At 40.9% G+C, this 21549-nt stretch overlaps 1 protein-coding gene across 3 annotated transcripts in view; it reads left to right on the top strand.

The window, feature by feature from the left end:
* Positions 1-20752, top strand: part of SHLD2 (shieldin complex subunit 2) — a 76801-nt gene extending 56049 nt beyond the window's left edge. For all 3 annotated transcript variants that reach the window (XM_066243534.1, XM_066243535.1, XM_066243536.1), the window contains 4 exons: positions 1666-1872; positions 14428-14656; positions 19298-19413; positions 20227-20752. In XM_066243534.1, the coding sequence (XP_066099631.1) occupies positions 1666-1872; positions 14428-14656; positions 19298-19413; positions 20227-20426 (752 nt within the window). In that variant the 3' untranslated portion in view covers positions 20427-20752. The remainder of the gene's footprint in view (positions 1-1665; positions 1873-14427; positions 14657-19297; positions 19414-20226) is intronic.
* Positions 20753-21549: the final 797 nt, after the last annotated feature.

Consider the following 21549-nt stretch of genomic DNA (forward strand, 5'->3'; position numbering starts at 1 on the left):
CACAGTCAAGGCACATATGAGAAAGCAATCAGTGAACAACTAAGGTGTCGCAATGAAAAACTGATGATTGCTGCTTCTCATCTCTCTCCGTTCCTGTTTGTCTGTCCCTGTCTGTCCCTCTCTCTGACTCTCTCTCTGTCTCTGTAAAAAATGAACAACAAAAAACATGGCCAATCTTTTTTTTTTCTTTTTTCTTTTCTGAAGTTGGAAACGGGGAGGCAGTCAGACAGACTCCAGCATGCGCCTGACCGGGATCCACCCAGCACGCCCACCAGGGGGCAATGCTCTGCCCATCTGAGGCACCGCTCTGCTGCAACCAGAGCCATTCTAGCGCCTGAGGCAGAGGCCATAGAGCCATCCCCAGCACCCGGGCCAATTTTACTCCAATGGAGCCTTGGCTGCGGGAGGGGAAGAGAGAGACAGAGAGGAAGGAGAGGGGGAGGGGTGGAGAAGCAGATGGGTGCTTCTCCTGTGTGCCCTGGCTGGGAATCGAACCCGGGACCTCCACACGCCAAGCTGGCGCTCTACCACTGAGCCAACCAGCCAGGGCCAACATGGCCAATCTTATCTCACCTATTCCCTTTTCTTGTACTATCTAAATATTTTACAATATTTTATAATTAAAAATAAGAACAAGCTTTTTTCTTTAATTGAATTTTTTTTTTTTGTGGAACTGGTTAACAAAATTATAGGTTTCAGGTGCACAATTCTATAACACATCTCCGTACACTGTATTGTGTGGTCACTGCCCCCTAACCCCAGTCAAACTTTTTCTCTTTTAGGTAATGTTTGGGATATCTAGCTAAAAATTTGGGGAAAAAATAAAATTTATATTTTATATTTGTGCTAAAATAAATTATAGATGCATTAGAGATCCAGATTAGATGTTGATCTGAGGTAAGTGGGAAATCAAAAAGACAGCTGTTATTATTGAAAACTTAATGCTAAGAGACCTCTTTTTGTTTTATTATAGTTTTAAAATTGAATTTATTAATATAGACTATGGTTATTTGGCAAGCAGATCTCTGCTACTGTAGTTTTAAGAATTGAAATTATTACTGAGGGAATTAAAAATAGGTACAACTGTACCTAAGTGCTTTTTTTGTTCTGGAAAAATTAGCTATATCAGAAAACTAAGGTGTTGAAAATCAATGAGAGATACTGATTATGGCAGATGTGTCTATATTTGTAAAAATTTTGTCATTATTTTAAAAAATCATTGCTTGTAGATATCAAAATGAAGTTTGCTAGTCTGACGAGCAGTTGGTTATAATAAATTATGACTCTTTAGGAGACCACGAAATCTTTAAAAAAATTTTATTAAAATTATCTCTGGCATCCTTATCCTGTTGCCTCAGTACTGAGGTGGCAGGAGTAGGGTCACAGTTGTGAGTATGCGAACACAGTTACTAAAGCTGTTGTAACCATCATAACCTGCATGTCTTTTTCCATATGAACAACTGTAAACCTACTGTTCCCCAACCCTTAATGAAATTTGCTCACCTAAAAAAGAAAAAAATTCATATTTTGTCCCATTATACCCAAATTCCTTAGTGTGATATAAGTTGTATTTAACTGATTAAATCAGGTCAATCTGTTTAATCTGATTCTGAGCCTAGATTCTTTCCTTTTTGATAACTTTTTGTTTTTATTTTTTTGTTTAAGATTCTATCTGGGAATTTAAATATCTTTTCGTTCAGCTCAATTTCATCTTAGAAAACCTAGAATTGCATACAACGCCTTGGTCATCCTGTGAGTGCCTGTTTGATGATGATAGAAGGGCAATTACATTTAAAGCAAAATTTCAAAAAAGCATGCCCTCTTTTCTGAAGATATCAGAATTAGCAACACACCTGGAGGGCAAGTGTTCAGGTAAGATCTTTATATACATAAGATACTATTAGTTAATTTTTTAAAAAATTTTATTATTTTTTAAAATTGATTTTACTTTTTTTTTTTTAGGCTCTGGCCGGTTGGCTCAGCGGTAGAGCGTCGGCCTGGCGTGCAGGAGTCCCGGGTTCAATTCCTGGCCAGGGCACACAGGAGAAGCACCCATCTGCTTCTCCACCCCTCCCCCTCTCCTTCCTCTCTGTCTCTCTCTTCCCCTCCTGCAGCCAAGGCTCCATTGGAGCAAAGATGGCCCAGGCGCTGGGGATGGCTCTATGGCTTCTGCCTCAGGCACTAGAATGGCTCTGGTTGCAACAGAGCAACGCCCCAGAGGGGCAGAGCATTGTCCCCTGGTGGGCCTGCCGGTAGATCCTGGTCGGGCGCATGCGGGAGATGCGGGAGTTTGACTGCCTCCCCGTTTCCAGCTTCGGAAAAATGAAAAAAAAAAAAAGTAAAAAAAAAATTGATTTTAGAGAGAGAGAGGTGGAGCAGAAAGATGAGAAGCATCTACTCCTAGTTGCATCACTTCAGTTGTTCATTGATTGCTTCTCGTACATGCGTTGAACAGAGGGCTCAAGCCTCAAGCCGAGCCAATGACCCCTTGCTGAAGCCAGCAACCATGGGATCATGTTTATGATCTCACATTCAACCCGGCCCCCAGTCACCAGTTATCTTATTATCATACAAAATATACTTTTTTTCCCATTGATTTTTTTTTTTGAGAGAGAGGAAGGGGGAGAGGGGAGAGAGAGAGAGAGTGAAGCATCAACTCATTGCTTCACTTAGTTGTGCCATAGATTGCTTCTCATATGTGACCTGACTGGGATTCAAACTGATGACCTCAGGGTCAAGCCAGTGCCTTCTGAATCAAGCCGGTGATCCTGGAATTGAACTGGTGACCTCAGCACTCCAGGATGACCCTTTATCCACTGTGCCACTAGCCAGGGCACAAAAGATACTCTTATCCCTAGAGATTCCATGAGATTTTGGAGTTGTGTGCCAGGACTAGGGGCCAAGACCAAATATTTATTTTTTATTTTATCATAAGGTAGTAGCATGAATCTAGTTTCTTACTCTATATTGACCGAACACCAGATTAAAATTTTACAAGTTGTGTTAATAGGTATTTTAAAATATATATATATATATTTTAAAAGATACGATTGTGCCCTGGCCGGTTGGTTCAGCGGTAGAGTGTCGGCCTGGCTGGCGGGGGACCTGGGTTCAATTCCCGGCCAGGGCACATAGGAGAAGCGCCCATTTGCTTCTCCACCCCCCCTTCCTCTCTGTCTCTCTCTTCCCCTCCCGCAGCCGAGGCTCCATTGGAGCAAAGATGGCCTGGGCGCTGGGGATGGCTCCTTGGCCTCTGCCCCAGAAGCTAGAGTGGCTCTGGTCGCGGCAGAGCGACGCCCTGGAGGGGCAGAGCATCGCCCCCTGGTGGGCATGCCGGGTGGATCCCGGTCGGGCGCATGCGGGAGTCTGTCTGACTGTCTCTCCCCGTTTCCAGCTTCAGAAAAATACAAAAAAAAAAAAAAAAAAGATACGATTGTAACCTGACTGGGCGGTGGTGCAGTGGATAGAGCATTGGACTGGGATGCAGAAGACCCAGGATCGAGACCCCGAGGTTACCAGCTTGAGAGAGGGCTCATCTGGTTTGAGCAAAAAGCTCACCAGCTTGAGCCCAAGGTCACTGGCTCAAGCAAGGGGTTACTCGGTCTGCTGAAGGCCTGCGGTCAAGGCACATATGAGAAAGCAATCAATGAACAATTAAGGTGTTGCAACGCGCAACGTAAAACTAATGATTGATGCTTCTCATCTCTCTGTTCCTGTCTGTCTGTCCCTGTCTATCCCTCTCTCTGACTCTCTCTGTCTGTGTAAAAAAAAATTTTTTTTTAAAGATATGATTGTAGACATTAGCATTTATTATATCATGACACTAAACTGAGGAGAATGCAAGTAGAAAAGGAAAATAATAATACCTCTAAAGAAAACCCAACTTTTAATGAAATGCAGACATTTATTCTCAGAGAAGAATTCCATACACAGTACTCAGTTCTGCATTGAGCCATTTATTAATACTAATAGATAGTTAAATCAAAATGAACATTTCTGGAAGATAAACACAAGTGATAGAAAATTTACAAATTTTTATACTGTTAAACTTTTATACAACTTTCAGAAATGGAAGTAAGTTGCTTGTGGCCATAGAAGACTCTTGATTTATACTAACTGGTGAAATCTTGAGTAATGTTGTAGTATTTAAATTCCTAAAACAGTTTCATATTTGTGAGCTCCTCCAGCCCTCCCCCCCCAATCCCTACAAGCTGATCCTTCAAGGGACACCATACGCAGTAGAAGGACTACCTTTAATTTGGTGGCATGGAGAAGCCAGCTCTCTTAACTGCTGCTTACATAAAATAGTTACCAGCTGGGACTGAAGACCTGGAATTAGATTTTAAAATAAAAAAATCAACAAAATAGGTGGTCACAGCTCTGATGATTAATGGTCCTAAGAGTATAGCTAGCCTCACTGGTTTGAAAAGGGCTGGCAGCTGCAGTGAGCTGTGCTCCCTTTGGAGAAGCTGTGCATCAACTTTGCCCTGTTGCAGTCCCTGTAGGTTGTGTTCAGAGAGGCCATTTTCATTCTCTTTATGTTCAGCTATGAGGGCTGGATTCATAGTTTCTATCATTGTTTAGTTTTTAAGACAGATGGAGGGAGCACATAGAAATACCAGCAAGTTGTTTCTAACCTAATTCAAAGTTAAACAAAAGCAAGGAGAAGAGGAGATCAACATGGGAGAATTTCCTAAGAGGGTCTGTGCCGAGACCAGCTCAGCCGTGGGTGTGCACAAAAGGAAGGTGCTGCAGGACTTAAGAAAAAACACGCACTAGACACAACAGAGAAAAGATGGGTACAGGGGACTCCCAGCCTCTAGGACTGAGAGCCCCGCTCTCTGAAGCCTCATCGTATTTATTGGTCTCTTTGCTCATCAAGCAAATTAGCAGCGCCTGGGTGAAATTAGTCTACAGTGGATTCAGGTGCAGAGAAAGATGACCGACCAATGCCCCCCCAGGCATGTAGGAAAATGGCTATAGGGTTCAGCTGCTTCCTATAAACAATCCCGGTAGTGCTTGCCGGGCAGCGTTTCTGCCCTCGCAGGACTTGGCTTTCCGAAGTCCACACCAAAGACTTGTCTCAAGGCTGCAGTTTAATCTCTCAGCAATTTTTCTTCAGGTCTACTCTTTTTTTTTTTTATATATATTTTTATTTTTTATTAATAGTAATGGGGTGACATTAATAAGTCAGGGTACATATGTTCAAAGAAAACATCTCCATGTTATCTTGTCATTCAATTATGTTGCATACCCATCACCCAAAGTCAAATTGTCCTCTGTCACCTTCTATCTGGTTTTCTTTTTTTTTTTTTTTATTTTATAATTTTATTTTTTTAATGGGGTGACATCAATAAATCAGGATACATATATTCAAAGATAACAAGACCAGGTTATCTTGTTGTTCAATTATGTTGCATACCCACCACCCAAAGTCAGATTGTCCTCTGTCACCTTCTATCTTGTTTTCTTTGTGCCCCTCCCCACCCCCTATCCCTCTCCCATTCCCCCCTCCCCCCCATAACCACCACACTCTTATCAATGTCTCTTAGTTTCACTATTATGTCCCACCTACGTATGGAATAATACAGTTCCTGTTTTTTTCTGATTTACTTATTTCGCTTCGCATCATGTTATCAAGATCCCACCATTTTGCTGTAAATGTTCCAATGTCATCATTTCTTATGGCTGAGTAGTATTCCATAGTGTATATGTGCCACATCTTCTTTATCCAGTCATCTATTGATGGGCTTTTTGGTTGTTTCCATGTCCTGGCCACTGTGAACAATGCTGCAATAAACATGGGGCTGCATGTGTCTTTACGTATCAATGTTTCTGAGTTTTTGGGATATATACCCAGTAGAGGGATTGCTGGGTCATAAGGTAGTTCTATTTTCAGTTTTTTGAGGAACCACCATACTTTCTTCCATAATGGTTGTACTACTTTACATTCCCACCAACAGTGTATGAGGGTTCCTTTTTCTCCACAGCCTCTCCAACATTTGCTATTACCTGACTTGCTAATAACAGCTAATCGAACAGGTGTGAGGTGGTATCTCATTGCCGTTTTGATTTGCATTTCTCTAATAACTAAAGAAGATGAGCATCTTTTCATATATCTGTTGGCCATTTGTATTTCTTCCTGGGAGAAGTGTCTATTCATATCCTCTTCCCATTTTTTTATTGGATTATTTGTTTGTTTGTTGTTGAGTTTTATGAGTTCTTTGTATATTTTGGATATTAGGCTCTTATCTGAGCTGTTGTTTGAAAATATCATTTCCCATTTAGTTGGCTTTCTGTTTATTTTGTTATCAGTTTCTCTTGCTGAGCAAAAACTTCTTAGTCTGATGTAGTCCCATTCATTAATTTTTGCCTTCACTTCTCTTGCCTGTGGAGTCAAATTCATAAAATGCTCTTTAAAACCCAGGTCCATGAGTTGAGTACCTATGTCTTTTCTATGTACTTAATTGTTTCAGGTCTTATGTTTAGATCTTTGATCCATTTTGAGTTAATTTTTGTACAGGGGGAGAGACTGTAGTCCAGTTTCATTCTTTTGCATGTGGCTTTCCAGTTTTCCCAGCACCATTTATTGAAGAGGCTTTCTTTTCTCCATTGTGTGTTGTTGGCCCCTTTATCAAAAATTATTTGACTATATATATGTGGTTTTATTTCTGGACTTTCTATTCTGTTCCATTGGTCTGAGTGTCTATTTTTCTGCCAATACCATGCTGTTTTGATTGTCGTGGCCCTATAATAGAGTTTGAAGTCAGGTATTGTTATGCCCCCAGCTTCATTCTTTTTCTTTAGGATTGCTTTGGCTATTCAGGGTTTTTTATAGTTCCATATAAATCTGATGATTTTTTGCTCTATTTCTTTAAAAAATGTCATTGGAAGTTTGATGGGAATTGCATTAAATTTGTATATTGCTTTGGGTAATATAGCCATCTTGATTATATTTATTCTTCCTAGCCAAGAACAAGGTATATTCTTCCATCTCATTATATCTTTTTCGATTTCCCTTAACAATGGTTTATAGTTTTCATTATATAAGTCCTTTACATTCTTTGTTATGTTTATTCCTAAGTATTTTATTTTTTTTTGTTGCAATCGTGAAGGGGATTATTCTTTTGAGTTCCTTCTCAGTTGTTTCATTGTTGGCATATAGAAAGGCTATTGACTTCTGTATGTTAATTTTGTATCCTGCGACCTTACTGTATTGGCTTATTGTTTCTAGTAGTCTTTTTGTGGATTCTTTGGGGTTTTCGATGTATAGGATCATATCATCTGCAAAAAGTGATACCTTTACTTCTTCTTTTCCGATATGGATGCCTTTTATTTCTTTGTCTTGTCTGATTGCTCTGGCTAGAACTTCTAGTACCACATTAAATAAGAGTGGAGAGAGTGGACAACCCTGTCTTGTTCCTGATTTAAGGGGGAAAGCCTTCAGTTTAGTGCCATTTAATATGATGTTAGCTGATGGTTTATCATATATGGCCTTTATCATGTTGAGATATTTTTCTTCTATACCCATTTTGTTGAGAGTCTTAAACATAAAATTGTGTTGTATTTTATTGAAAGCCTTTTCTGCGTCTATTGATAAGATCATGTGGTTTTGTTCTTTGTTTTGTTGATATGATGTATTACATTAACCGTTTTACGTATGTTGAACCATCCTTGAGATTCTGGGATGAATCCCACTTGATCATGATGTATTATTTTTTTAATATGTTGTTGTATTCGATTTGCTAGTATTTTGTTTAGTATTTTAGCATCTGTATTCATTAGAGATATTGGTCTGTAGTTTTCTTTTTTTGTGCCATCCTTGCCTGGTTTTGGTATGAGGGTTATGTTGGCCTCATAAAATGTGTTTGGAAGTATTGCTTCTTCTTCAATTTTTTGGAAGACTTTGAGTAGAATAGGAACCAAGTCTTCTTTGAATGTTTGATAAAATTCGCTGGTATAGCCGTCAGGGCCTGGACTTTTATTTTTGGGGAGGTTTTTAATGGTTTTTTCTATTTCTTCTCTACTGATAGGTCTGTTTAGGCTTTCTGCTTCTTCTTGACTCAGTCTAGGAAGGTTATATTGTTCTAGGAATTTATCCATTTCTTCTAGGTTGTTGAATTTAGTGGCATAAAGTTTTTCATAGTATTCTGCAATAATTCTTTGTATATCTACGGTGTCCGTGGTGATTTCTCCTCTTTCATTTTGGATTTTGTTTATATGAGTTCTTTCTCTTTTTTCCTTGGTAAGTCTTGCCAAGGGTTTGTCAATTTTGTTGATCTTTTCAAAGAACCAGCTCCTTGTTCTATTAATTTTTTCTATAGTTTTTCTGTTCTCTAATTCATTTATTTCTGCTCTGATTTTTATTATCTCCTTTCTTCGGCTGGTTTTGGGTTGTCTTTGTTCTTCTTTTTCTAGTTCCTTAAGGTGGGAAGTTAAGTGGTTCACTTGGGCTCTCTCTTGTTTGTTCATATATGCCTGAAGTGATATGAACTTCCCTCTTATCACTGCTTTTGCTGCATCCCATAGATTCTGATATGTCGTATTGTCATTTTCATTAGTCTGTATATATCTTTTGATCTCTGCACTTATTTCTTCTTTGACCCATTCATTTTTTAAAAGTATGTTGTTTAGTTTCCACATTTTTGTGGGATTTTTTTCCTCTTTTTTGCAGTTGAATTCTAGTTTCAAGGCTTTATGATCAGAAAATATGCTTCGTACAACTTCAGTTTTTCTGAATTTGCTGATGTTGTTTTTGTGGCCCAACATATGGTCAATTCTTGAGAATGATCCATGTACACTGGAGAAAAATGTATACTCAGTCACTTTGGGATGAAATGTCCTGTAGATGTCTATCATATCCAGGTGCTCTAGTGTTTTGTTTAAGGCCACTATGTCTTTGTTGATTCTCTGTTTGGATGACCAATCTAGAGCCGTCAGCGGTGTATTGAGGTCTCCAAGTATGATTGTATTTTTGTCAGTTTTTGTTTTAAGATCAATAAGTAGCTGTCTTATATATTTTGGTGCTCCTTGGTTTGGTGCATATATATTAAGAATTGTTATGTCTTCTTGATTCAGTGTCCCCTTAGCCATTATGAAATGGCCATTTTTGTCTCTGAGTACTTTTCCTGTCTTGTAGTCAGCATTATCCGATATGAGTATTGCTACACCTGCTTTTTTTTGGATGTTATTTGCTTGGAGTATTGTTTTCCAGCCTTTCACTTTGAATTTGTTTTTATCCTTGTTACTTAGATGAGTTTCCTGTAGGCAGCATACAGTTGGATTTTCTTTTTTAATCCATTCTGCTACTCTGTGCCTTTTTATTGGTGAGTTTAATCCGTTTACATTTAGTGTAATTATTGATACTTGTGAGTTCCCTATTGCCATTTTATAAATTGCTTTCTGTTAGTTTTGTGTCTTGTTTGATCCTTCTCTTTCGTTTTTCTATCTTTTGTTTTTATTTGGTTGTATTCCATACATCTTTCCTCTGTTGCTATCTTTTTTATCTCATGTGCTTCTGTGGTGGTTTTTTCAATGGTGGTTCCCTTTGAGTAATGAAAAGGGTCCCTACCCTGTTCATTGTAACGAACTATTTTGTGAGTACTTTTGCACTCCATCGTCCTTTGCTACTGTTAATCTCCATCTTCTCCCCCTCTTTCTTTTTGTTGTTGTCACAGTTTAAATTTGGTTTTATTGTGTTCTTCTTGGAGCTTTTACTTGTGGCTCTTTTTTTTTGTTCTTTGTATCTGATTGGAGAACCCCCTTTAGTAATTCCTGGAGTGGGGGTTTTCTGATGATAAATTCCCTCATCTTTTCTGTATCTGTGAATGTTTTTATTTCTCCTTCGTATTTGAAGGATAGCTTTGATGGGTATAGTATTCGTGGCTGAAAGTTCCTCTCTTTCAGGACTTTAAATATTGGGGTCCACTCTCTTCTAGCTTGTAGAGTTTCTGCTGAGAAATCTGATGATAATCTAATGGGCCTTCCTTTATATGTTGTATTCTTCTTTTCCCTGGCTGCCTTGAGAATTTTTTCTTTGCTGTTGGTTTGTGTCAATTTCATTATGATATGCCTTGGAGTAGGTTTGTTGGGGTTAAGAAAACTTGGAGTTCTGTTTGCTTCTTGAACTTGAGGCTTTAATTCTTTCCACAGGCTTGGGAAGTTCTCATCTATTATTTGTTTGAGTATGTTCTCCATTCCATTTTCTCTCTCTTCTCCCTCTGATATACCTATTATTCTTATGTTATTCTTTTTGATGGAGTCAGATAATTCTTGTAGGGCTATCTCATTTTTTTTAATTTTTGAGTCTCTTTCTTCTTCTCTCTGTTGTGCCTCAAGTTGCTTGTCTTCTATTTCACTAATCCTCTCTTCTATCTGACCTGTTTTATTAGCTAAGCTTGTTACTTCGTTTTTCAGCTCGTGAATTGAGTTTTTCATCTCTGTTTGATTTGTTTTTATAGTTTCAATTTCCTTGGACATATATTCTTTGTGTTCATTGAGTTGTTTTCTGAGCTCCCTAAATTGCCTTTCTGTGTTTTCTTGTATATCTCGGAGGATTTTTAGGATTTCTATCTTGAATTCTCTGTCATTTAGCTCCAAGGTTTCCAATATATTAAATTTTTTCTCTATAGATTTTTCCTCATCTAGCTGTGTTACCTCTCTTTCTTATGTATCCATGATATTCGATTTTCTCTTCCTTAATGGCATCTGAGGGTGGTTTTGTTGATAGTATTAATGAGATTTAATAAAGAATAAAAAGTTAAAAAAAATAAAAAAATAAAAAATCGAAAAGAGTTGTTTTTTTAAAAAAAAATTAATAATGAAATAAAGAAAAATAAAATAAAATAAAAATTTTTTTAAAAAAAGGAAATTATTCCCCCCCTCCTTTTTTCCTCTCCTCTCCTCTCCCCTCTTTCTTGAGAAAATCTTGTGGTGGACTGTGAATTATAACAAACAATGCCTGTGGTGGAGGGCCTGAATTGGGGAAAAGTAATAAAGGGGCAAAAAAAAAAAAAAAAAAAGAAAAAAGAAAAAAAAAGAGCGTATGGACCCACAAAAAGCAAATAAGGAAAAAATTTGGGTCAAGAATAAAATGATTTGCTTTTAGGTGTTGGTTGTCTAAGAGTTATAATGAGAGGAATAAGAGGAAAACGGAAAAATGGGGGGACAAATTAAAAAATTACTATTGTATTTAGTGGAACAAGAACTAGATAATATGGAGAGCCAGGGATGGGAGCACTGCTAGTGAGTTAAAAAGGTGAAGTAAAAACCCCCCAAAATGCCACAAACATAGGTTTGAGTCCCAGATAAGATAATTTGTTTGTTACTGAGGTTTGAATGAGAGGAGATGTAAAGGAGAAAGGAAGAAACTAATATAGAGGGAGAAAAGAAAGAGAGAGAGAGAAAAAAAGAGGGAACCACTAAAAGAAGAAAAAAGAAAGGAGAGAGAGAGAGAGAGAGAGTTAAGGGTTTTGGAGTGCAACCCTCATAGAGAGAAAGGAAGAGAAGAGAAAAGATAATGGGAGATGTAACACTTATGGGTAGTGCAGTTCAAGGAGAGGAGAGAGTAAGACCGGTAGAGAGTTAATCGGCCAAATTGGAGGAGGAAAAAAAGTATCAAGAATGAAGATAAGAGAAACAAACAAACAAATATAATAAAATGGGATAGGTTATAAAGTCTGCAGATTATTCTTGATTTTGAGAGGTTATCTTCTTGCTTTTTCTTTTCTCTCCCTCTTCCTGGTCGGTGACTCTGTACCCCGGGTTCTGCCCCTTTGGCACGCTCAGGTAGAGGTTTGCAGTTGATAAGTCTCTATGGCAATGTCATGTATTGTGCTTTAGTCTCGTTGGCAGTCGAAGCTCATTAGCATTTATAGGCTCCGACAGTGAGAGAGTCCGTGTTCCTGGAGCCTTTCTCCTAGTCTTTCCTTCCTCAATTAGTAGCCTGATAATCCAGTTATGGGGTTGCTTCTGCCTCTGCCTGGATAGTAAGAGGCTCAAAGAACTGGCAACTCCCCACTCTATTTCCACTCAGCACAGGGCTCTGGGTAAGGCTCAGTCAGTCAGAGCTGCTAGCATAATCAGGCGGGCTTTCCGCCCACTCAAAGACCTCTGGCTCTGCCACTCTGTCCGGTAACACAAGCGGGCGCCCACTTCCGGGGCGCTTGGAGGAAACTCTCACTCACTGTCTGCGACCAGGATATCTGGCCAGCAGTCTCACGCTCTGAGTGAAACCCCCAACCGCAGGGAAAAGTTGCAGCGTTGGAATTGAGTCTCGCTCCGTCCCCGTGCGCGGCTTTTGCAAGGCGCTGGGGCGGCTCGAGATTCCTCTTTGGCCCACACAAAGGCCCCTGACTCTGCCCCTTTGTGCGATAACACGGGCGCGCACTGCCGAGGCACTCGGAGGAATTGCTCACTCCTTATCTGCGCGCGCAAACCAGGATATGAGGCCTGCCGCGTTTCCCTCTGAGTGAAACACCCTCCAGCATGGAAAATCTCCACCGTTGGAATTAGTTCTCACTCCCTCCCGTGCGTGGCTTTCCCAGGGCGCTGGGGCTGCCCAGAGACTCTGCCCTCGGCCCACAGAAAGGCCTCTGACCCTGCCTCTCCGTGGGGCAACACGGGCACCCACTCTCGGGGCCTAGGAAGAAATTCTCGCCCACTAACTGCGCACCGACCAGGAGACCGGGTAAAATGGCCGCTCCGCTTGTCTTTCTTTCTTTGGGTTTGGCGCGAGTGTTAGCTTGTATTGCCCGGGTTGCCACAGGATCAGATTTTCCTTGGCTTGTATCTCTGTGCCACAGCCTGGTTCGGCCATTTGTGCCACGGCGGCCTGGATCTATTCACCCCCTTTGCCCGCCTCAGTTTCTATATTCACAGTTACCAGAGAAAGCCGCCCTGTTTAGGTTAGTGAGGAAGGCGGAGCATTTCTTACTCCCTATTTCCTTCGGGGTTTGGTTATATATTTAGCCAATCATACCTTTGGGTGTATTGCGAAGCATCTGGAAGCTCCAAGTATAGGTTTTTCTGTTTCTGGTTGAAGATCTTGTTGAGTTTTGGGGGAGATTTATCGGTATCGCTTCCTACCCCGCCATTACTCTGACCTATCTGGTTTTCTTTGTCCAGATCTACTCTTTTTACAAAGCTTAGCAGCAGCCAGTGAGGGATGAAGTCGTGCCAGACTCCTTGTGAGGAAGTGAAGCTGTTCACTTAGCATCTCATCCTGCCATCTATGGAGCGGCAGTGCCTCGCAGGCTGCAAGCTCCTTGAAAGTAGAACCCACGTTTAATGAACTTTATATTTTTTTTGAAGAGGTGTATACATTTACAAAATGTTAGGAGTTTGTTAACATTCTTCTAAACTTATTAAATTCTTTCATTAAATAGTTTCTTAGTGGTTCAGTGTGTGTGTGAAAAGGTGTGATACAGAGTCTGTGCTGTAGTTTATTAGATATGTTGGTCACTACACACTCATGCAATTTATGTAGAGATATATGACAGGACTGGAAGAGATGGTGCACAATCTTTTGGCAGTAAAGGACTAAAGCAAACTGGAGGACATAGGAATAGGAAAGTCACTATTAAGGGGACTCTCAAAGAGATAATCAGAAAAGAGAATAAGACATCAGATGAGGAGTTCTTGTCTACATGCTAAAAGGATGAAGAAACAACAAATGTTTAAAAAGGGTTTTACACTCAATATTGAGAGGAAGGGAGAGGAATGCTCAGATAAACTCATACACCTCACTAGTATACAGCAAGGCAAAGATAAATGAGAAAAAAGACTGTCTGGCAGACAGGTACTATTTTTATAGCGGGAATGTGAGGAGTGAAGGAGCATACTTGAGGTTCCTGGTGAGGCACACATTTAGCAGATGAGGACTCTCAGCTTGTGTTTATATAACCAACACGCAGAGTATGGGTGAGAATGGGCAGAAAATAGGAAAAGAAAGTTTTTTTAAAAAAAGGATAAGCTGGTGGTAAATTATTTTTAGACAAAATAGGAATAGAGGAGTAATTTACCTTCTATTTGGCTTTTGATGATCAATTAAAAAGAAGAAGAGAGGGCAGGGAGAGAGGGTATGTTAGCTAGTTTCAAGTGTAAGTGTTTGATGGGAATTCTGAGTGTTAAATTTATTTTGCGTGGTTCCAGATGACAAGGAGAAAGAAAACATCCACCTGTTCAGCCAAATTAGTCAAATAAATCTTCACTCTGAGTTGCAGGCAGATCACCCCTTTCATTCTGGGGTCCAACTGAAGCCATAAATGAGTGAGATTATCTAAGAAAAGAGTAAAAAAGAGAAGCCCAAGAACAAGATCTTGGATGTGTTCTTTACAATGAGTAACTGTAAATCAACTACATAATTTAACCATGCTTATAAATTATAATTTTGTTCTTATAACTTATAATATTTTTTGTCTTTCATAGGAGTGATTCTACTCAAAGCTCAGATTGTAGAGCTAGTGTTTCCTGTTCCAGCAGCTCAGCAGATAGTTATAAATGCTCACAGTGCTCTGAAGAGCATTTTCTCCTCTCTTCCTAACATCACGTACACTGGCTGTGCAAAGTGTGCATTGGAACTAGAAACAGATGAGAACAGGATCTACAAACAGTGTTTGCACTGCTTGCCTTATACTATGAAGAAAATATACTACAGGTAAGGGACCTAAACAAGCCAATAAGATGAAAATTATTTATTTTTATAGGACTGGAAATGACCAAAAAATTGTATGTCAATTCTTACTTTCTAAAGAGAGCTAATTAGAGCTAATACAAGTTAACAAAATTTCCTGAGTAATAAATAGCTATTTGTGAAAGCAAAAATTGCACAGTAATCATAACAGGACCCCCTCCCTTTAATTTATTGATTTTTTTTTTTTTTTTTACAGAGGCAGAGATATAGACAGGGACAGACAGACAGGAACGGAGAGAGATGAGAAGCATCAATCATTAGTTTCTCATTGCGTGTTGCGACTTCCTAGTTGTTCATTGATTGCTTTCTCACATGTGCCTTGACCGTGGGCCTTCAGCAGACCGAGTAACCCCTTGCTGGAGCCAGCGAGCTTGGGTCCAAGCCAGTGAGCTCCTTGCTCAAACCAGATGAGCCCGCGCTCAAGCTGGCGACCTTGGGGTCTCGAACCTGGATCCTTCCGCATCCCAGTCCAACGCTCCATCCACTGCGCCACCGCCTGGTCAGGCAATTTATTGATTCTTTAGGAGAGCTTGAGAGAGCACACAACAGGAATATCCATCTATTCTTGTACATGCCCTGACCAGGCAAACTCTGTACTCCCAGATGATGCTCAAACCAACTGAGCTATTTGGGCAGGGCAATCATAATAGGATTTTAAAAAGCAGTAATTGGTAGATTTTATTGTCTTGAAGAAGCCATATGGGAGAAAATTTATGCTTGATTTGCACTCTTAACCAAGATCTAAGTGAAGAAGCTCAGTCCCCTACCTTAATAAATAATTGGAATTTGTAGGTTAAAAGTATTATATGATCTCACCATTGAGTAGTGGAAGATAGTAAGGTATGCAGCCTTTCTGTACTTCAGTTTTCCCAACTTCACATTAGAAAATGAGGGTTTCAGCTCTGGCCGGTTGGCTCAGCGGTAGAGCGTCGGCCTAGCGTGCGGAGGACCTGGGTTCGATTCCCGGCCAGGGCATATAGGAGAAGCGCCCATTTGCTTCTCCACCCCTCCGCCACGCCTTCCTCTCTGTCTCTCTCTTCCCCTCCCGCAGCCAAGGCTCCATTGGAGCAAAGATGGCCCGGGCGCTGGGGATGGCTCTGTGGCCTCTGCCCCAGGCGCTAGAGTGGCTCTGGTCGCAACATGGCGACGCCCAGGATGGGCAGAGCATTGCCCCCTGGTGGGCAGAGCGTTGCCCCTGGTGGGCGTGCCGGGTGGATCCCGGTTGGGCGCATGCGGGAGTCTGTCTGACTGTCTCTCCCTGTTTCCAGCTTCAGAAAAATGCAAAAAAAAAAAAGAAAGAAAAAAAAAAAAAAAGAAAATGAGGGTTTCAGATGTCCTAACCACCTCAGTGAAAACACATCATTTTTCAAATAATAAATATTCAAGTTCCTGGATAATCTTTTTCTTTTTACCTTATAAATTATATGCCTTTACAAAATAGCACTCAGTGTCAATGTTACAACATTTTCATCACCCCCTCTCCCAACAGCCCCCAAACTCATTAGCAGTCACTTCTTTCTCCATCTACTCAACTCAACTTTTGGATTATTCCCACGTTTTGGCTATTATAAACAATACTGATGTGAACGTTCATGTACAAATTATTGTGTTGATACGTATTTTCATTTCTCTTGGCTATATACTCAGGATTAGAATTGCTGGGTCATATGGTAACTCTATGTTTAGCCTTAGAGGAGCTGCCAAACTGTTTTCCAAAGCTGCTGCACAATTGTACATTCTCACCAGCAATGTATGAGGGTTGCATTTCCCTCGCATCCTTGCCAACACTTTTTATTACCTGTTTTTCTTTTTGTTGCTTGTGCTTTTGGTTGGTATATCTAAGAAAGGTATCATTTCTAAGCCGAGATCATAGAGATTTACTCCCATATTTTCTTCTAAGAATTTTATAGTTTTAACTCTTGCCTATAGGTCCATGATTTATTTTTAGTTAATTTCGGTGTATGGTATAAGAAAGGGGCCCGACTTCATTAATTTGCATGTGAATATCCAATTGTCCCAGCATAATTTGTTGGAAAGACTATTCTATCCCCAGTGAGTCATCTTGGTATCATTCTTTAATGGCTTATTACCCTTCTGTTCCACTAACTCAAATTCTTCAAGTGAAGGGACTAGATCTGTCTTGTTCACAAATGGATACTGTTAATCAATTTTGACCAAGAACTGCAAGGTAAACAAAAGGTTTATTTGAAGGTCTTTCAGGACTTAAAATTTTGAAGACATGGATTAGAGAAAATCAAGTGTGTTACAAGAGGGTAAAGAAAGGGACAGTTTACAAAGCAGGAAAAAGAGGCTTCCAAAGGGATTACAGCAGTTGGCTTAAAAGAGCTGTGTTTGGTGTTGGCAAGCAGGTTTACTCTGTGCTGTGCATGATTCATTGCTCATGTCTTCTGCTAGGTGAGAATTTTATTTCTTAATATATAGTTTAGTGACACAGGGCCAGTTCTAGGAACTCTATCATGATGTAACTGTTTGTACTTCAGTCCAGTTCAAAGTTCAGTTTCAAATAGAGGAGCTGTGTCAGCTCCATTTCCTGGAGGTCTCCAGCTCCATTTCAGATTGCTCACTCACTGCTTTTACTTTACAGTGTCCACTGCTCAGCATAATGTATGGTGTATAATAGATACTGACTATGTACTTGTTGAAAGAAAGAATGGAGTAAGAGCCTGTGGAATGCGGAGTTCTCTGATTCGAAACCTTGGGATTGCCTGGTCAGGGCACATATGGGAGTTGATGCTTCCCACTCCTCCCCTATCACCTCTCTCTTTCTCTCTCTCTCTCTCTCCTCTATCTAAAATCAATAAATAAAACCTTAAAAAAAAGAATGGAGTAAGAGAGATAGCCTAGGGCAAGATTACAGAGTGAAAACTAGGAAAGGACCTAGAATAATCATGTGGGTCAAGGGGTAAGTAGGTTTTTAGAAGGAAAATCAATAGTGTTGTTCTAGCAGTTACACAAAATTCCTCTTCTAAATTCTGTTCTCCATTTATTTAAAAAAATTTTGTTTTTGTTTTTGTTTTTGTTTTGGTATTTTTCTGAAGCCAGAAATGGGGAGGCAGTCAGACAGACTCCACATGCGCCCGACCGGGATCCACCTAGCACGCCCACCAGTGGGCGATGCTCTGCCCAATGGGGGGGGGGGGTTGCTCCGTTGCAACCAGAGCCATTCTAGCGCCCGAGGCAGAGGCCACAGAGCCATCCTCAGCACCCGGGCCAACCCTGCTCCAATTGAGTCTTGGCTGCGGGAGAGGAAGAGAGAGACAGAGGAAGGAGAGGGGGAGGGGTGGAGAAGCAGATGAGTGCTTCTCCTGTGTGCCCTGGCCAGGAATCGAACCTGGGACTCCTGCATGCCAGGCCAATGCTCTACCACTGAGCCAACCGGCCAGGGCCAAATTTAATTTAGTTTTAAAAGAGGTAGGTAGGCCCTCGCTGAGTAGCTCAGTTGTCAGTGTAGCTCAGTTGGTTGGACATGCCAAGGTTGTGGGTTCAGTCCCCCATCAGGGCACATACAAGAATCAACCAATGATGGCATGAGTAAATGGAACAACAAATCTATGTTCCTCCTCCCTTCTCTTTCTTTCAAATCAATTAATAAAAAAATAATAATAAAAGAGTTAACACAGCCTGACCAGGCAGTGGCGCAGTGGATAGAGCATCGGACTGGGATGCAGAGGACCCAGGTTCGAGACCCCCAAGGTCGCCAGCTTGAGCACGATGTCACCTGGTTTGAGCAAAAGCCCAACAGCTTGAAGCCAAGGTTGCTGGCTCCAGCAAGCTGAAGGCCCGCTGTCAAGGCACATATGAGAAAGCAATCAATGAACAACTAAGGAGCTGCAACGCACAATGAAAAACTAATAATTGATGCTTCTCATCTCTCTCCGTTCCTGTCTGTCTATCCCTCTCTCTGACTCACTGTCTCTGTAAAAAAAAAAAAAGAGTTAACACATACTTGGGTAAAAATGCAACATATAGAGGAAGGTGTAAAACAAAAAGTAAAGTTCTTCTGCCCTATCCACCCCTACACCCTTAGTGCTACTTCCATGCTTGTGAGAAGTGTTTGCATAAAAACTAGGTGCTTTTTGAAATTATATTGTATGTACATACTCTTAAAATATAAAATTTTTTTTTTTAATTTTTAGTTTTTTAAGTAAGCAAGAGGTGGGGAGGCAGAGAGACAGACTTCCACATGTGCCCCAACTGGGGATCCACCTGGTAAGCCCCCTAACTGGGGGTGCTCTGCCCATTTGGGGCTGTTGCTCTGTTGCTCGGCAGTTGAGCTATTTTAGTGCCTAAAGCAAGCCATGGAACCATCCTCAGCACCTAGGGCCAACTTGCTGGAACCAATCAAGCCATGGCTGCAGGTGGGGAAGAGAGAGACAGAGATGGGGGTAAGGAGAAAAGCAGATGGTCGCTTCTCCTGTTGCCCGGACTGGGGATCGAATCCTGACTGGGAATGGAATATTGACTGGGAATTGAATTCTACCACTGAGCCAACTAGCCAGGGCCAAAATATGAAACTCTTTTGAAGGCCATGTGCTTTTTACTCTTTTTTTTTTTTTTTTTTTTTTGCTGTTTACTCTTTTGTAGACCAGCTGTACTGACTGTAGCTGATGGGATATATAAGGTTTGCATCCATGTAGAATCCAAGCTGATAGAGAAGATTCTTTTCGACATTCCTCCTGACTGGCTCAGCAAAGTTATAGGTAAGATATCCACACCCCATGGAGGGGTCATTCTCGGTAGAACCATTTGTTTAAGGAGTGTAGATCATGTACTGGGACAGGAAGAACACTAGACTGTAAATCAAAGCTTAATTTCTGTCACTAAAAGCAGAAGGATAATTTATAGCTGAGTGAAACATGAGACTGTCTATGGTAAGATTTGCTCTATGCTGTCTCATTTCTTTAAAATTACATTTATTAGATTAATATTGGCTAATAACATAAATTTCAGGTGTACAGTCTTTCTTTTTTTTAAGATTTTATTTATTGATTTTACAGAGAGAGGTAGGGGAGGGAAGAATGAGAAGTATCATCTCATAGTTGCTTCACTTTAGTTGTTTATTGATTGCTTCTCGTATGTGCCTTGACTGAGTAAGCCCACGGTTTCAAACCGGCTACCTCAGTATTCCAGGTTGTTGGCTTGAACCCCTCAGTCAGGGTATGTAGGAGAAGCAATCAATAAACAACACAAATAAAGCAACTACGAGTTGATCTTCTCATCTCTCTCTAAAACAAACAAACAAACACAAAGCCCATGTTTGCACTGTAATAGCGACTGCTGTCAGTTTGAACATGTCATGTGCACCTTCTTACCGTGACCATCAGGAATCATGTGTCCTCATTCCAGAGCACCTTCCACAACCCATGATTAGAAAGAGAAGGGAGAACAAGAGGAGTTTAGAGTAGGGCTGAGACCTGAGAAATCACGGGAAACAATGAGCCCTTCACTGTGTGTGTTTTCTCTCTACCTGGAGATGACACTGAGAGCTGTGTGTGTGTTTCCACCTTCCTCAGCTCCTTCCTCAGGGATCACCTACGGCCTGGTGGCAGCGGACCTGCTCCACTCCCTGCTGGCAGGTGGCAGGGCGCCTTGCGTAGTCAAGGTGCAGAGCCTCTTTGTGTTAGATGACAACAGCTACCCGCTGCAACAAGATTTCTCCCTCCTGGATTTCTTCCCTGCGGGCATGAAGCATGCATCCCATGCTGTTTCCTGAGGCCAGGTGAAGAAGCTGCAGGTACTTCAAGGGAGACAACGGAAATTATTTGCTTTTTTGAAACAAATGAATTACAGGGCTTTTGCTTGAGGTATCTAAATATACAGAGGAGGGCAGTACATTTACAGTTCACACGGAAAATTGGCACAGTGGATAAAAGTGTCGACCTGGAACTCTGAGGTCGCCGGTTCAAAACCCTGGGCTTGCTTGGTCAAGACACATATGGGAGTTGATGCTTGTTGGCCCTCACCCCTTCTCTCTCTGTCTCTCTTCTCTAAAATGAATAAATAAATAAATAAAAATAATTCAAGAGTAAATAAATAAAAGATGAGAAAAAAAATTGGAAAATAATACAATAATTAAGAAGTACAAGAATAAACTCTCACAAACTCACAACTGTAAATCTACTTTTGTGTTTTGTAAAGAGCTAAATACATAAATTAAAACTTTTTTTCTAAAAATATTTGGTTAGGATTTTTGTTTCTGTCTCTTTCTTTCTAGCTTTTAGGGCGGAGATTTTCAACCCTGTTCATCCCATGGCACACATAAGCTAATTACTAAACTCTGTGGGACGCCAGTGTATGTTTGCCTGACTGACAAAATATAGGTATAATGTTTATTCATTCACACTGGGTGGCTATTGTTATGTTGGCTGTTGTTATTTTCTTTTTATTTGACAACTAAGAGAAAAGAGGTCAGTGCCTCTGACTAAACAGTCAGGTATTGCATATTTTAAAACTTCTTGGGGCACACAGGTTGAAAACTGCTGTTCTAGAGAAATGACCCAGCAGTAGAGGCAATCCATTTCCTAGGGCTGACAGGGCCCCTTTCCTGGGTCCTTGCCACACTCTAGCATGTGCTCAGGACTCTGGGAGAGCAGCTGTGAGGCATTTCCTAGGGCTCACAGAGCCCCTCTCTAGGGTCCTTGCCACACTCTAGCATGTGCTCAGGACTCTGGGAGAGCAGCTGTGAGGCATTTCCTAGGGCTCACAGAGCCCCTCTCTAGGGTCCTTGCCACACTCTAGCATGTGCTCAGGACTCTGGGAGAGCAGCTGTGAGGCATTTCCTAGGGCTCACAGAGCCCCTCTCTAGGGTCCTTGCCACACTCTAGCATGTGCTCAGG

This window comes from Saccopteryx bilineata, chromosome 9, assembly GCF_036850765.1.
Source record: "Saccopteryx bilineata isolate mSacBil1 chromosome 9, mSacBil1_pri_phased_curated, whole genome shotgun sequence".
NCBI classification, from domain to species: Eukaryota; Metazoa; Chordata; class Mammalia; order Chiroptera; family Emballonuridae; genus Saccopteryx; species Saccopteryx bilineata.